The sequence below is a fragment of the Hakea prostrata genome, chromosome 10 (assembly GCF_041222555.1).
Source record: "Hakea prostrata isolate BN-2017 chromosome 10, UWA_Hpros_2, whole genome shotgun sequence".
In the NCBI taxonomy this organism is placed as follows: Eukaryota; Viridiplantae; Streptophyta; class Magnoliopsida; order Proteales; family Proteaceae; genus Hakea; species Hakea prostrata.
Window position 1 is genome coordinate 48,208,182 of NC_142609.1, and position 13,378 is coordinate 48,221,559.

General features: G+C 36.5%; 1 protein-coding gene across 1 annotated transcript; it reads right to left on the reverse strand.

The window, feature by feature from the left end:
* Positions 1-1,489: 1,489 nt before the first annotated feature.
* Positions 1,490-12,476, reverse strand: LOC149003605 (uncharacterized). Its single transcript, XM_089137160.1, is given in 10 exon segments — positions 1,490-2,454; positions 2,779-2,866; positions 2,953-3,059; positions 3,141-3,187; positions 3,429-3,486; positions 3,816-4,216; positions 4,219-4,669; positions 5,930-6,290; positions 6,373-6,473; positions 11,953-12,476. Coding segments are annotated over 10 exon segments (2,085 nt in total). The 5' UTR covers positions 12,088-12,476; the 3' UTR covers positions 1,490-2,118.
* Positions 12,477-13,378: the final 902 nt, after the last annotated feature.

Below are 13,378 nucleotides of genomic sequence, written 5' to 3' on the forward strand. Positions count from 1 at the left end.
GTTTGCATCGGCCCAAATTATGGCTAAACCGTTAAGCTAAGATTTGGTTTAAATCCGGTTCGCTTGCAATTTTTTAATGGCTCTCTCTCTTTTTCTTCTTTTCTCTTAGCAGATGAATGTTGTTGTTAGGTATGTTTTTGGGCAGCAATTTATGGTTAAAGTTAGGGTGAAGTGAATAACCGAAATTCACTTCTAAATTTGCATTTACATCCGTTTAGTAATGTCTGAATTTGTCCGATTACTAATAGGATGCGGATATGATATATTCCTTTCTTACCATTATTATCCGTCCGGTTAAATTACTTATTTAGATTTATTTTTTTATTTTTATAACTTTTTTACTTTAAATATATGACTATTTTTCTAGGTTTTCTACTAAAGTAACTATCAAAATTGTTAAAATCTTAAATTTAAAACCTAGCCTTATGAACAAAATGGCCAAAATGTCAACAGGTAGTCGAAAACTTGTATTTCATGTCCATTTAGAAAAAATCTACTTAATAAAATAATTATCCAATTCACACTAATTATTCTTATAAAAATATGTATAAGGGCACTTCTTCTTCTTCTTCTTCTTCTTTTTTTTGTCAAAATCTAAAAACTTTCATTAAGAGGTGTTGGTCTTACCAATCGATCAATCTTGCAATTATCTCTAAAAAAAAAATTGATGCGTCCTAAATTGGTTTTATGGAACATTGCAAGTAAAACAAATCAAATTGGTTTTATGGAACATTGCAAATTCCCGCTGCTACCATAGTAGCCGCGTGTATAAGAGCCGAAATAGGAGTAGGGCCCTCCAAGGCATCGGGTAACCATACATGAAGGGGGAATTATGCAGATTTAGCAACAACTCATGTTCTGACTTTTATCTGGAGAATATCCAACAACAGTTTTCATTGAATGAATAATGGATCTGGACCCTAAAAACAATAATGCTTTAGAATAGGCATGGGTGATCAAATGAAATAAAGCAACCCAATAGGACCCCATACCTAAAGCCAACATAATATAACCCAATTGCGACATTGTAGAATAGGCTAAACTTCTCTTAATGTCTTTTTGAGCAAGAGCTAAAGAAGTAAAACAAATAAAAAATTTGCCAATGTAGGGTTGGTTGAGTGGTAGAGATCCATACTTCTCAAGTAGAGAGGTCATGGGTTCAACCTTGCAATGTAATCAAATCAAAAGTATCATTTTTTCAATTAAAATTGACTCAGAAGGTCAAATAAAAATTATGTACATAACAAGTTGAAGAATATGTCATTTGTTCAAAAATCTGAAATTCAATTTGTTACCCGAAGCAACACTGAAGCAAAATCTCCGTTATCATAATCTTGATTTTGCTTCAGTCCTGCACAATTAATGCATAATACTGAACTGCCTACAATCCAGATCTTAAGTGGCAGTTGAGATCAAATCTCAACCACCGGTTTTATTTTTTATTTTTTGTTTTTTGGTTATAGTGATGTAGTTCAAAAAGTAAAAGAAAAAAAAATTCAAAACGAGTGGACCAAAATTGATCCTCACCATTAGCGGCTGCTGCGCGGCAAAATCCCTATTATCACCATATCCAAATGACCTCTGGCCCGAACCAAATAAAAAAAGAACGACTCTGGCTATGTGCACCTTCGGGTAAAAAATGTGATATTCCACAAGTACCAATGCACAAATGTTTAATGAAAGTGTGACCCAATAATGGAACTAAAACTAACTGAAATTCTTTTGTAGCTTGGTTGTATTGTTTTTCTACTTTTTTTCAGCAAGTGAAAGTGACATCTGAATGAGACCATAAAATTATATATGTATCAAATAACAAAAGCAGTAAATTTTCTTCACGCCTAAGATAACACTAATCTCCATATTCACAAATTTATCTCGAAGCTTTCAACATTACTCTGCATAAGAAAACGACCCCGCAACAAAAGAATGAACAAGGAAATTATCCAGCCCTCCAGCCTCTAATTTTAAACTCTGATCCATCACATCTTCATACCCCAAAAGAATCTAAGAAAAGATGAAAAGAACCATTACCCCTTTGGCAGATCCTCCTTGAATGAACACAAAATTGGAGGTTTTGATACGTGTCATCTCAATTTGACCACTTTCTAATGAAATAAATCAAGCAAAAGCAGGAGCTGGGGCATTAATCCCTAGTGGCTTGGGACCTGTCCGAATGTAGGTAAGACTTCGGGCAGCAGACGGAAAACTGTTGTTGGGGGTTGTGGCACCATTCTGTACACTGGCACTGCCTTCCCCAGCTGTTGTGGAATGGGGATTTCTCTTCCACTGCATACTCCGAGCACCAGGTTTGATCGGCAGACGGGTCCTGAATAAACTGGGAATGCCCCTTGGAAAAGGAACTCTTGCCCTAGCAACAAATGGAGATGCTCGGGCCATACGAGGCCAAGTCAGCAGGGGAGCAACTTCTTGATGAGTGGAGTTTTTTCTGACAACCTGCAAGCAGCAAAAATATACCATAACATTGTCCAACATGAGAAAAACTGTCACCAAAAAAAAAGGGACCAGGCATGCCTCCATGGTGATCATACATACACACCAAAATAAGGAAACGCCTAGTCCAAGAGAAGGTTTTACTATAGTTAGAGATGACATGACCTATCAGAAATGGGCTCATACTAATGACCCTTAAGAAAATATGCTAAAATACCTGTGACATTTTTTTATCAGTAGTAAAGACACCCATATGGATCAAAAACTACTTCAACCATGTTTTGTCTGTTTTGTGCAGTTATTTATTTTGTCATTAAATATATATACCTTCAGAATGCGTGACATAAAAGAGGTTCCATTCAGAGATAGGGACTTCTCAGCTGATTCTTTGCGCATGAACTCCACATACACAGACCTGTTCAGAAGACACGTTTCATTTACTATCTAACAAAACAGTCTGAAGTAAAATAAACAGTGGAAAGAATTCATGTAAAAGCTCACCCTTTTGGTTGCCCAGTTGTGGCATCAGTCACCATGACAACTCTTAGAACTTCCCCAAATTTATTGAAATGCCTGGAAAGGGTGTCCTTGCTGGCCGCAAAATGAACCTACAAACACCAACAATAGCAGCAATCAAGAGGATGTCCTTTCTATTCTGGTAAACCAAGGTTGAAATCAATATTACTCACATTGCTAACAAAAACTGTCCGAGATTCAGCATCCTCCAAAGGACAACCTGAAGAATATGAACTTGCATAAGTATAACTGCAGGTGAAAACATAAACAACCAATAACTAGAAGAAGATTCGATGCCAAATTAAGAATATCATGCAATCAGGAATTCTGGGTTTTGTAATTAAAAAAAAAAATGTGGTAATAAATATAGAGTGATCATTAGTATACACTTCCTTGAATTAATTACATAGCAGAAACACAATCGTCAAAGAGTAGCAGCTCCAGAGACAATCCAAGCTTACCAGGATTAGCAGACAAATTCTTCTGAGACTCCCTCTGAGTGTGTGCAGCGGATGATTCCTGTAAACAGCCAATTCACAAGCACAACTTAAGATACATTACGAGAAGTGGTGAGAGAGGATATGCATAGCTTAGGCCTTGTATCTAGCATGGCCTCAAACAGAGCTGACTGGAAGGCAAGAGTCCATGTAGCTGACCCCATTTAGTTGGGACAAGGCTTGATGGTGCTGATGATGAACTTAAGCAATGCACCATAAAGAATAAGCATGAAAGTAGGAAATGGAGCCACGATACAGATCCAAACGAAAAAGAAATTAATGAGGATGATCCCATCCACCGTGAAATTCTGGTAATCAGATGATTAAACTCAAGGAAGACATGTAACTTACATGTTCATTACTAGCCATGGTGGTATAGGTATTCTCCTTTGAGAGCTGCGCACCAGATCTGCCTGCAAAAACCTTATTCTCCTGTACCCCTTTACAATTCTTGACTTCTGCATCCTCCCTCAGGACCCTGTAATGTGGTGGTTTCCATGTGTTTACATTCACAGATATATTCACAATCTTGTCAGACGCATTTGTGGCTGTACCGGAATCCAGACCTTGCACGAATTTTTTCCTTGCAACCTCATCCTTGTTCTTGGCTACACCATAATGCACTGTTAGTGATTCTCCCTCCTTTTCACCAGAGGTGCCAGTCTGAGAAGCATCTATGATTCCACGGCTTCCCATAACATTGATATCTTCAAATCCATCATCATCCGAAGCAGAATCAGCAGAGAAGTCTTTTCCCTTTCCAGCATCGTCATATTTCTATTGAATTCTTTTCTTTGTACATAATCTGAGTGGGTCAAGACTGGAGTTGGACCAAAAACTGTTTCCATCATGTCTAGTGGCTTCACATCTGGCAATTGGTGGGTCACCTGCGATACATCCATGTTATGACCCAAGCGTCTGAATATATTCCCTGAACATCTAAGCTTAACTACATCTTCAGCAGCATCTGCTGCAGCTTTGATTGCAGTTGTCAAAGCACTTGGTACCCTCGCAACAGATTTTTTCCTCTGAGGTTGCTCATCAGTTGATGAATCTACCATTGATGTAGAAACCACAGACCGAAGACGCTTTGAAGAAGCTTCCAATCTTAAATTTGATGGCCGTAAAGTACCCACTGCTTCTCTTACAGCAAATTGAAGCAGCCTACGAGAAGCACCAATAGATGAACCGGAAACTGCATCTCTCTGCCAGAAGTTTATCAAAGATTAGGAAGATTATGAAGGAAAGAAAAGGACAGAGTAATTGCTTTTATTTGACCAGTAAATAGAATAGGTCAATGACTAGAGAATAAATTTTTTCTTTGTCACAGCAAGGTATCCCCAAAATGGAAGTGGCCTCAATTCTGGACTCTTTTACCTTTAAGTTTATTGACTAATTAAGTATTTTCAATTCTAATTCGAATAAATTACACAAGTACTTTCAATTCAATTCTAGTCTGATCAAGTATTTTCGATTCTTATAAGAAGATTTTTCTCCATTTATTGCTGCACTTTAGAATTCTGGAAAAATAATACTGCAACCTACAACCTCTAATTTTATTGTTTTCATCAGTTAAATCCAAGATCTTATCATCCAATTTTCAAGATTCTATGGGTCCTGGACCATTTAAGTCTGGTCTAGTACTGGAATGGATACATGAGTTTTGGAACAATGTCTCCATATGAATTGAGTAAGCTGCATTTTGTCCCCTGATCACCATCCATCTGTCCACTTATCAATGGACTCTGTCGCCTAACTCCACCCCTTTTTCTTAGTTTACTTAATTTCATTTCTGATAGATGTCCATCTTTTTCTTTATTGCACTTAGGATTGTGAAAATACAATTCCACAACCTCCATTTTATTTTATTTTCAAATCAAAGAATCAAGATCGTTAAAATTTCATATCCCAAACCCTTTTATCATCAATATCTTCAATGGCATTTCCCTGGACCATTTCCAGATTTCTCTCAAATGTCCCATTTCCTTTTATTTTTTCTTATGTTTTGGATGCCTGAGTTCCAAAGAAATGAAAACAAGGTAAAATAATTAGGTAATTTTGCTACTTCTCTGATCATATCCTCCCCCCCCCACAAAAAAAAAAAAAAAGAACTCAATTATTCTGACTACAACATCCAAGAGCTCCCAAGATACAGTAGCAGAAATAAGATACGTAGAACTTCTCGTGACGGAAACTATGGAAGTAAAAAAATAAAATAAAAAACACAAGTCAATTAAAAAGATATACATAATACAACCAAGCCAAGAAATTTTCAGGTGAGGACCTCAAAAGCTCTCAAACATCAGCAAAAACTTGCCATAAGTAATTTAGAATGCATATCAGTAATAAATTCAACTTTTATTTTCCAAAATTTGAAAGATGTGCACTGGCAAAAGTAATGTCAACACAAGAAGAACAAAGCATATAACCACTGTTCACTGAAAGAAAACAATAGAAGTTCTAACCTTTCTTTGATGTTGCTCTTCTTCTCGACTTTGTTTTTCCTGGACAAAAAGCCTGGGAGAACGAGATCGTTTCAGACTACCAGAATTTCGAAGAGTTTTCTCCTCCAGATGAACACTGTCAATCTCAGAGCTTCGAAGAGGAGGCGGATCCACATCCCTAACCAGTCCTCTCCAATCCCTATTCCGCCTGCTTCTAGATACCACAGTATATTCTTCTCTTCCAGATTCAGAATCAAAATGCTGAGAATCATTTCTTGAAACAACTTTGCCATATAGTGGCTTCAGTTTGGCAGTTTCATCTTGATTACTTAACGAAGATTGAGCATACAACTGCCAACTTGAAGACAGGTGGTCCCAGAGCCTGCAGAGAGAGAGCACAGGAGACAATGATAACTCATGGCTATTAAAAGTTTGATGATCTGAACAGAGTGAACTGAAATTACCATGAAACAAAAGAATCAGTGTCATCCCCCAAAAATACATTCAGCTCATTCTGTGCCTCATCCTTGCGCTTGCCGTTCCTCAGTAAGACAATGACGTATTCCTATAAATGAAAATTGAGAAATTGGTAAAACACTAAAACAACAATCAACTTTTTAAGCTTCCTAAAAACAATATAACATATTCTGTTGGCAATCAACATCATCATCCCTCTTAGGTGAAAGAATGACAACAATGAATACAGGAGTTTGTTAGCCATCGACACAACTTGAGGCAAAGTGCCTGTTTTGGACTTCAAACTGTGGTATTAAATCAATCCAAGTTGGATTCAGTCCAGTAAAAATGGACAGACAGGGGAGCTGAGCCTATGACTGGATTGGCAATCATATAACATACTCTGTTGGCAATCAATTGCTAAACACCAACATCATCATCCAAACCGGGGAGCTGAGCCTATGACTGGATTTGGTGGTCACAAATTCAAGCTATATATAATTTTCTTTTCTTTGGGGTAAAAATTCAAGCTAGATATGGAAATAAAATTTATGCTAAAACAGACAGACAGGAATAATATAGTCAACAACTTAATCACATTCAAATCAAAACACTCTTGGACCATGGAAAATTATCACAACTTGCTTCAGTAATGACATGCAAAAATTCATGGACAGGGATGTAAAAAAACATGAATCAAATATCAATGTGATCAGCCACTGGACTTGCAAAGAAAATATGTTAATAATGGAAGTAAAAAATGAAAAGGAACATCAGAGCTACAAGCTTACAACTACTACTCAGTCTTAACAAACAACTAATAGGGATCAGCTACACAGATCCTTACCTCCAACCAGCTTTGCTTTAAGTCATACTCGAAACAAGACCTACATGACACATGTATTACCTACCACTTCTAGATGGAATATCAAGCATGAAGATCCCTTATGCTGTTTCAGTCCACATCAGAATTACACCCAAACCGCAGGTGGCAGGGCCAAGATTAGTCCCAATCAAGCACAAATGGGGGCTAAGCGGGCAAGGGTTTGTCCCTGTGATTCATTGCTGGTGGGCCATGAAGTCGACTCCTAGGAGTCATCATTCCTGAATTTAATTTTCTGCCTTCCAGTATTCCAATTTATCTTTTATTTCTTTTGATGTATCAATCCAATAATTTGTCTTTTATTAGACTTAGTTAATGAGTTAATCACTTTTTTTTACATGCTTTCATTAGACTTTTGAGTTCACATTTCACAAGTTGAACCTTCTAAGTCTGTATATAGGAATCCAAAAGACAGTGTCAAGTAATTAATTTTACTTGCTTAAAGTTTCTAGGTAAGAAATTACTTTAAAATAGTCCCCCAGTCATTGATGTTTCTCGTTGAAATCCAATATCATCTTCTACTTTTAATACCATGTAACTCACTGATGTAAGGGAGGATTTTGGTTCTCATTGAATTATATATTTAAGTGATTCTGTTGGAATTTTCAAGAATAGTTTTTGTGAGCAACAACCCCTTGTACTTGGTGTCCTTCATCCCCCTGCCCTCTCTTACGTTTTTCTCTCCTGACATCTCTTTCTCTCGTATCTTTTTCTCCTCTTGAACCTATATCACCATCCATTAGAAAGTGCAACTTTATTTGACCTGCCATCTTCCCCATCACATGTGGTTACCTCCCTATATGCCATTACATAAGTTTTTCTAAGTTTCATCCTATTCCAATAACTTTTCACCCCATGTCTCAAGAACCAACACCATCCATCCATACACCCCATTACTCTAAATTTCTCTAGAACAAACCAACCTATGTTCTTATGTATCTCAATCAAGTATCCAAAATCTTAAAACCCTAAACTCTTACGTCTAAGTTAGGATTCTGGAAAGCTGGCCCTTAGTTGAACCTCTTCAATCTAGGGCTGCATCATTACGCTGTTGCAACTTTGGACACGCCTATATTTCTGTAAACAGGACCACAATCCTTCTCCTCATTCATTTGGCACCCTCCACTGCACATAATCTCATTGAACAGCTTGGTTGGCCAAGATAAACCACAGATTCCTAAGCACTTCCACACTTCTATAAGGAACCCACCTAAGCTTGAATCTTAGTTATTTTCAACTTTGCTCAAACAAAAACCTTTCATAACCCTAGAAGAGAGACCCCATGTAAAAACCCTGACCACATCATCCCTACAAAATCTTAAATATCCTTACTACCAAAAACAAACATCTTAACCATCCTCTTCCCCAAGAAATCTTTGCAATCTTCGACTTCATTATTCAAAATAAAACCCTAACTTCATTTGATTATAGAAACCCTAAACACCATTTTTGACAATTTTCAAGTTCTACAAAAACCCTAACCCTAAGCATACCTAACTCAAGTTCTTTTGGGATCCTATAATTGGCCCTTAGTCCTATCCAAGCATACATCAATAAATATGTTTGGGCCTGTTTGGTTACATGAGCCTGGAGATTTCAAATCTATAGATTTCAAATTTATGGAGTCATAATTCATAAAATAAACTGTTTGGTTAACTTGAAATCTGTGGATTCATCCTAAAAAATTGTTTGATCGCCGTGGTTTTTGTGAATGCGCAGATGTTTAGCGCTTTTATAGTAGGGGTGGATTTCAACCCATACCCTTAAATCTTTAGATTCACATTTTTAGTATAAAAAGATGAATCTCTAGATTTCATGAATCCAAGGATTTTCACAACCAAATGGATATAAATCTCGCATTCATGAATCCAGAGATTTGAAATCTCTGGATTCATGTAACCAAACAAGCCCTTAAGCAGTGTCATCTAAATAAACTATCCATAGGTAAGACCTGGATGTTAAGACCCTTTTTTTTTTTTTTTTTTTTTTGTGGGGCCAGGGGACTAGGAAGGATTAAGGAATGATTATATCAGAGCTGAGTTGGGACTTGCGAGTAGCTCCAATCCATGATAAAATTAGCAAGAGTTGTTTGAGGTGGCATGCCAAGTTCAACAGAGACCTTCGAGGAGTGATTTCATTCAAATCGAGGGAACCATAAGAGACAAAGGCATGCTTAAAAATAAACACAAGAAGAGTGTGGCAAGAAAGCATGACTACCTTAAGCCTCGTACCATGTTCGAATTTAAACAGAGCTAACTGAAGACTCAAGATCCATGTGAGTCACCCTATATAGTTGGGCTATGTTGTGTTATTGTTGTTGTAATGCAACCAAAACATGATGTGTAGTGTGGTATGTTGGGCATTAGATACCAATGCTAGGAAGCATAAAGCAAAGATTGAACAGACTGAACTTGAGAAGCTTTGAGAGAACTATTTGAGGCAGGATGGTTATGTCCAATGGAGTAATTGAGATGAACCTATACAAGAGATATATCATTTCGTATTGAAGGCTCTAATTGAGACAGGGGGAAGCCTATAATGACCCATGGAGACAAGCATATTTGAGCATGGCCCCATATATGGCCTCCAATAAAATTGCTAGGAGGATACTGATATAGGTGGCTTATGCTGAGCCTTGTTGGTGTTGTTCTTTTGATTGCTAATTTATGTATTTTGGCTTTGCTTAGATCCATGTAACCAACCCCATTTAATTGGGAGAGGGCTTGAATTGTTGTATTACATTTTTTTCTTCATATTTTGCATGGTCTATATCAAGCAAGTTATAGCGGTCCTAGGGAATTCATTTGGTGTCTCAAAGTTTCTAATCTTCTTCTTAATGATTGTGACAACTTTTACAGAATACACACCACTTTAGGGCCAAATGAGCTTTTGGGGAACTACAGTAATTACAGCTTCACAAGCTTAGCTAGTGCCATACCGGAAGCAGGATATAAGTAACTTCGCTATGGGCGGTTTCTCCATGAATAATGCAAACTTACATAATTTCTATAACCTCCATCATTTACTCCCCTTAAATTCTTTTTCTAGTTCCATCCAAGATATTTTCTTGCACCATGTCGCATAGACAAAGGAATATGAAGTCATACCAGTTTTATACTCTGGACGAAGAAATGGAGGACTATAACCCGATTCACTAGACGAGGATAAAGGCCAATGGTCTAAGACTACCTCTTAGAAGTAAATCTATGCAATTCATAGACAAAATCTTTTCAACAACTCAATAAAAAATAAATAAATAACCTTCAAATTACCCTTTAGAGAATATGATCTTAATTCCACCTGAGTGGCCCTCCATACTACCTTTTCTAACAATATGCTTCTAGTTAATACAAATCCCTAGCTCGCAAATCACCATTTTGTCATCAGCTTAAAATTAAATAACATGATTTGGTTGCTCTAGAGCCTCAATTAGATATCTCTCTGTTACTTACTCAAAGATGCTCTTTAAAATGTTAACCATCAGTATGAGCCAAACAAAAGATATGGAATACTCTAGCTGCACACAGGAACCCTTAATGAAAGCACCATAGTTCATCAAACTGGACAACCCCAGTCAATTTCTACATGAGGAAAAAGAGGCTTTTTATTTAATAATATAAGTTTTGGAAGAAAGGGGGGGCATTATCATTGATTATTTTCTCAATCAATCTAAAAAAATGCCTATTCACCACAGGCTGGACAGAATACCATTCTATATGTTGGAAAAATGGATTCGACCCAAAACATGTTTGCTGCTTCCATGATTATGGAACCATTACCACGTTAGTTTCATGCAATTTACAGCCCTCATGACAGAGACTCTTCTTCTGCGCATTAAGATGGAAGGGCAAAACTACAAAAGATTTAAAATATCCATGTACAATAATAGCTACAGATCATTTCATCCTGGAATAGATGCCGGAAAGTATGGAAGTGGAAGCCAAAAGCAAGAAGACACAGAATCAGGGTGAATAAATATATGACTTTGCACTTACCCATTGGGAACCCATATACTGAAGTTTATACGTACTGCCTTCATCTATAAGGAACTCAAAATTCTAAATTGTAACCATTGAAGTTCAGCAGCAATATAATTTTCAATCTCAGTAATCAGTATCATGTATTATCACCATTCAGAAGTCCTGCAAAATCAGTTAAGCGGATCAAACCATGAAGACATGGTTTAAGGGTTACAATTCAGAAGGCCTGCTTACATGTCATAGCAGTCATGGAAGAATCTATTTAACCCCCTTAACCATTTTCTTGACCCAGTTTCTGACATCTCCATCATGAGTGGGAAACACTTCAATCTGAGAGAGAAAATCGAGCCAATTTACTGCTACCATGCCAGACACGTGAGCCCAAGTCTTCTCTGTCACGCTTGCGTTATATAGATGCAACAGTAACCGAGATAATACCGATTACTGAAACGCCGGGTGAATTCCTGAGTGGTGAAATCAAACCGAAACAACTTCTCTCAAAAGTAACATAAATACGAAAAACTAATGCATCTCTAAACTCCAAAAACAAAAAAAGACATCAGCATTCCACAACATCCATCCAATCACACACACTAAAAAAACTTCATTTGAAAGAGCAACAGTTCGCAAAACTGAAAGAAAGGTATATCGATAGATGCATAGAATAAGAGATAGAAAGACATAGATACAGATAGTGAAAAGGAGAAAGAAAATCGAACACACACCACAAGAATGTCGTCGGTGTAATCTCCCATGAACTCCTTTAACTTGTCCTTGACTCTATCACGCAAACTATCCGCTCCCTCGCCACTGAAATTAACCCTAAATGTCCGATCGTCGACTCCATCAGAACCTTCCATAAATTAAATCTATCAGAGCACTCCAGGGGTGAATTTAGCATAAACTCTACTTCGACCGAGTTTTGCAGAAAAGTGAGCTCCTCGGACTAGAAACCTTGTGCTTCAAAAAAAAATCCTGAATCTAATTATATGGAACGTCGATGAGGTTTTGGCAATGAATCCGCAAAGGAAATTGATAAACAAACAATGTCTAAGCACATTCACAACACGATGAATCTGCAACGAAGATGTGTATTTCTAGGTAGAGATTGTGCCGATCAGAAAGGGTTTTTCGGCGAAAACTTTCTCTACAGAGACCAAGAACCACCTGTTGCCTTTTCCCGGGAGTCACTGTTACTCCCAAGTCTCCGTCTGAAACCTGAAATCGTACCCTGTGTGGTTTGTACAGTTATCATGGAAAACATCTTTTCCATTAGGGCCAAATTTTCTAATTAAAATATGAGCTCTATCTTTTTCCCATTCCGATTATACCCATGTGTAAAATATAATTATAATTATAAAACAAAGTTCTGAGATTAATTTTATATAATAAATTTTAAAAATAAATAAATAAATAAAAAAAAAGAAAAAAAGTTTTGTACTGCAGTGGGAGTGGCGGAGCCACGTAGGGACCAAAGGGGGCCATAGCCCTCTTGAATTTTTTAAAATTTAAAAATGCCTACATATTTTTTTAATTTTTCTCACTTTACGTGTGAAATACCACTATTTTGCCTACCTCCAAAAATTTAAAATATAGATGATGAGTACAAATGTCATTCTTAATTATAATCAAATGGTTATCATTAAACCCCTAGTTTTAAAGAATAAATGTTAAATTCAAATTAAAAACTAACTCACTATCAATGAATTTCTCCCTATATTCTCTTTCATATTTTATTCTTATTTATTCTCTCATGAATCTCCTCTTTTATTCATATTTTTTTCTCTCTGTTTTTTCTCACACGTTTCACAAAATATTTTGGAGTAGTTAACATACATTGGAATTTTTCGAAATCTTCTCCACAATTATGAGATTATTCACTCTCTTTCTCAAATTATCCTCTCTCTCTCACACTCCAAATTTTTCTAGTATTCATTTCATAAAGTATAATTTTATTTTTTTATTTAGTTGTTCTTTCTTTCTCTTAAAATTTGATTATACTAATTGCAATTTGAATCTCGTTAGAATTTAGCCATTGATTTTATCAGATCTAATCATAATCATTGATTTTATTTTTTTTAATCCTTAAATTTGTTCTAAATTTTCATTTCTATTAATGGAAATTCAAATCTCGCTTAAAATTTCAACTTA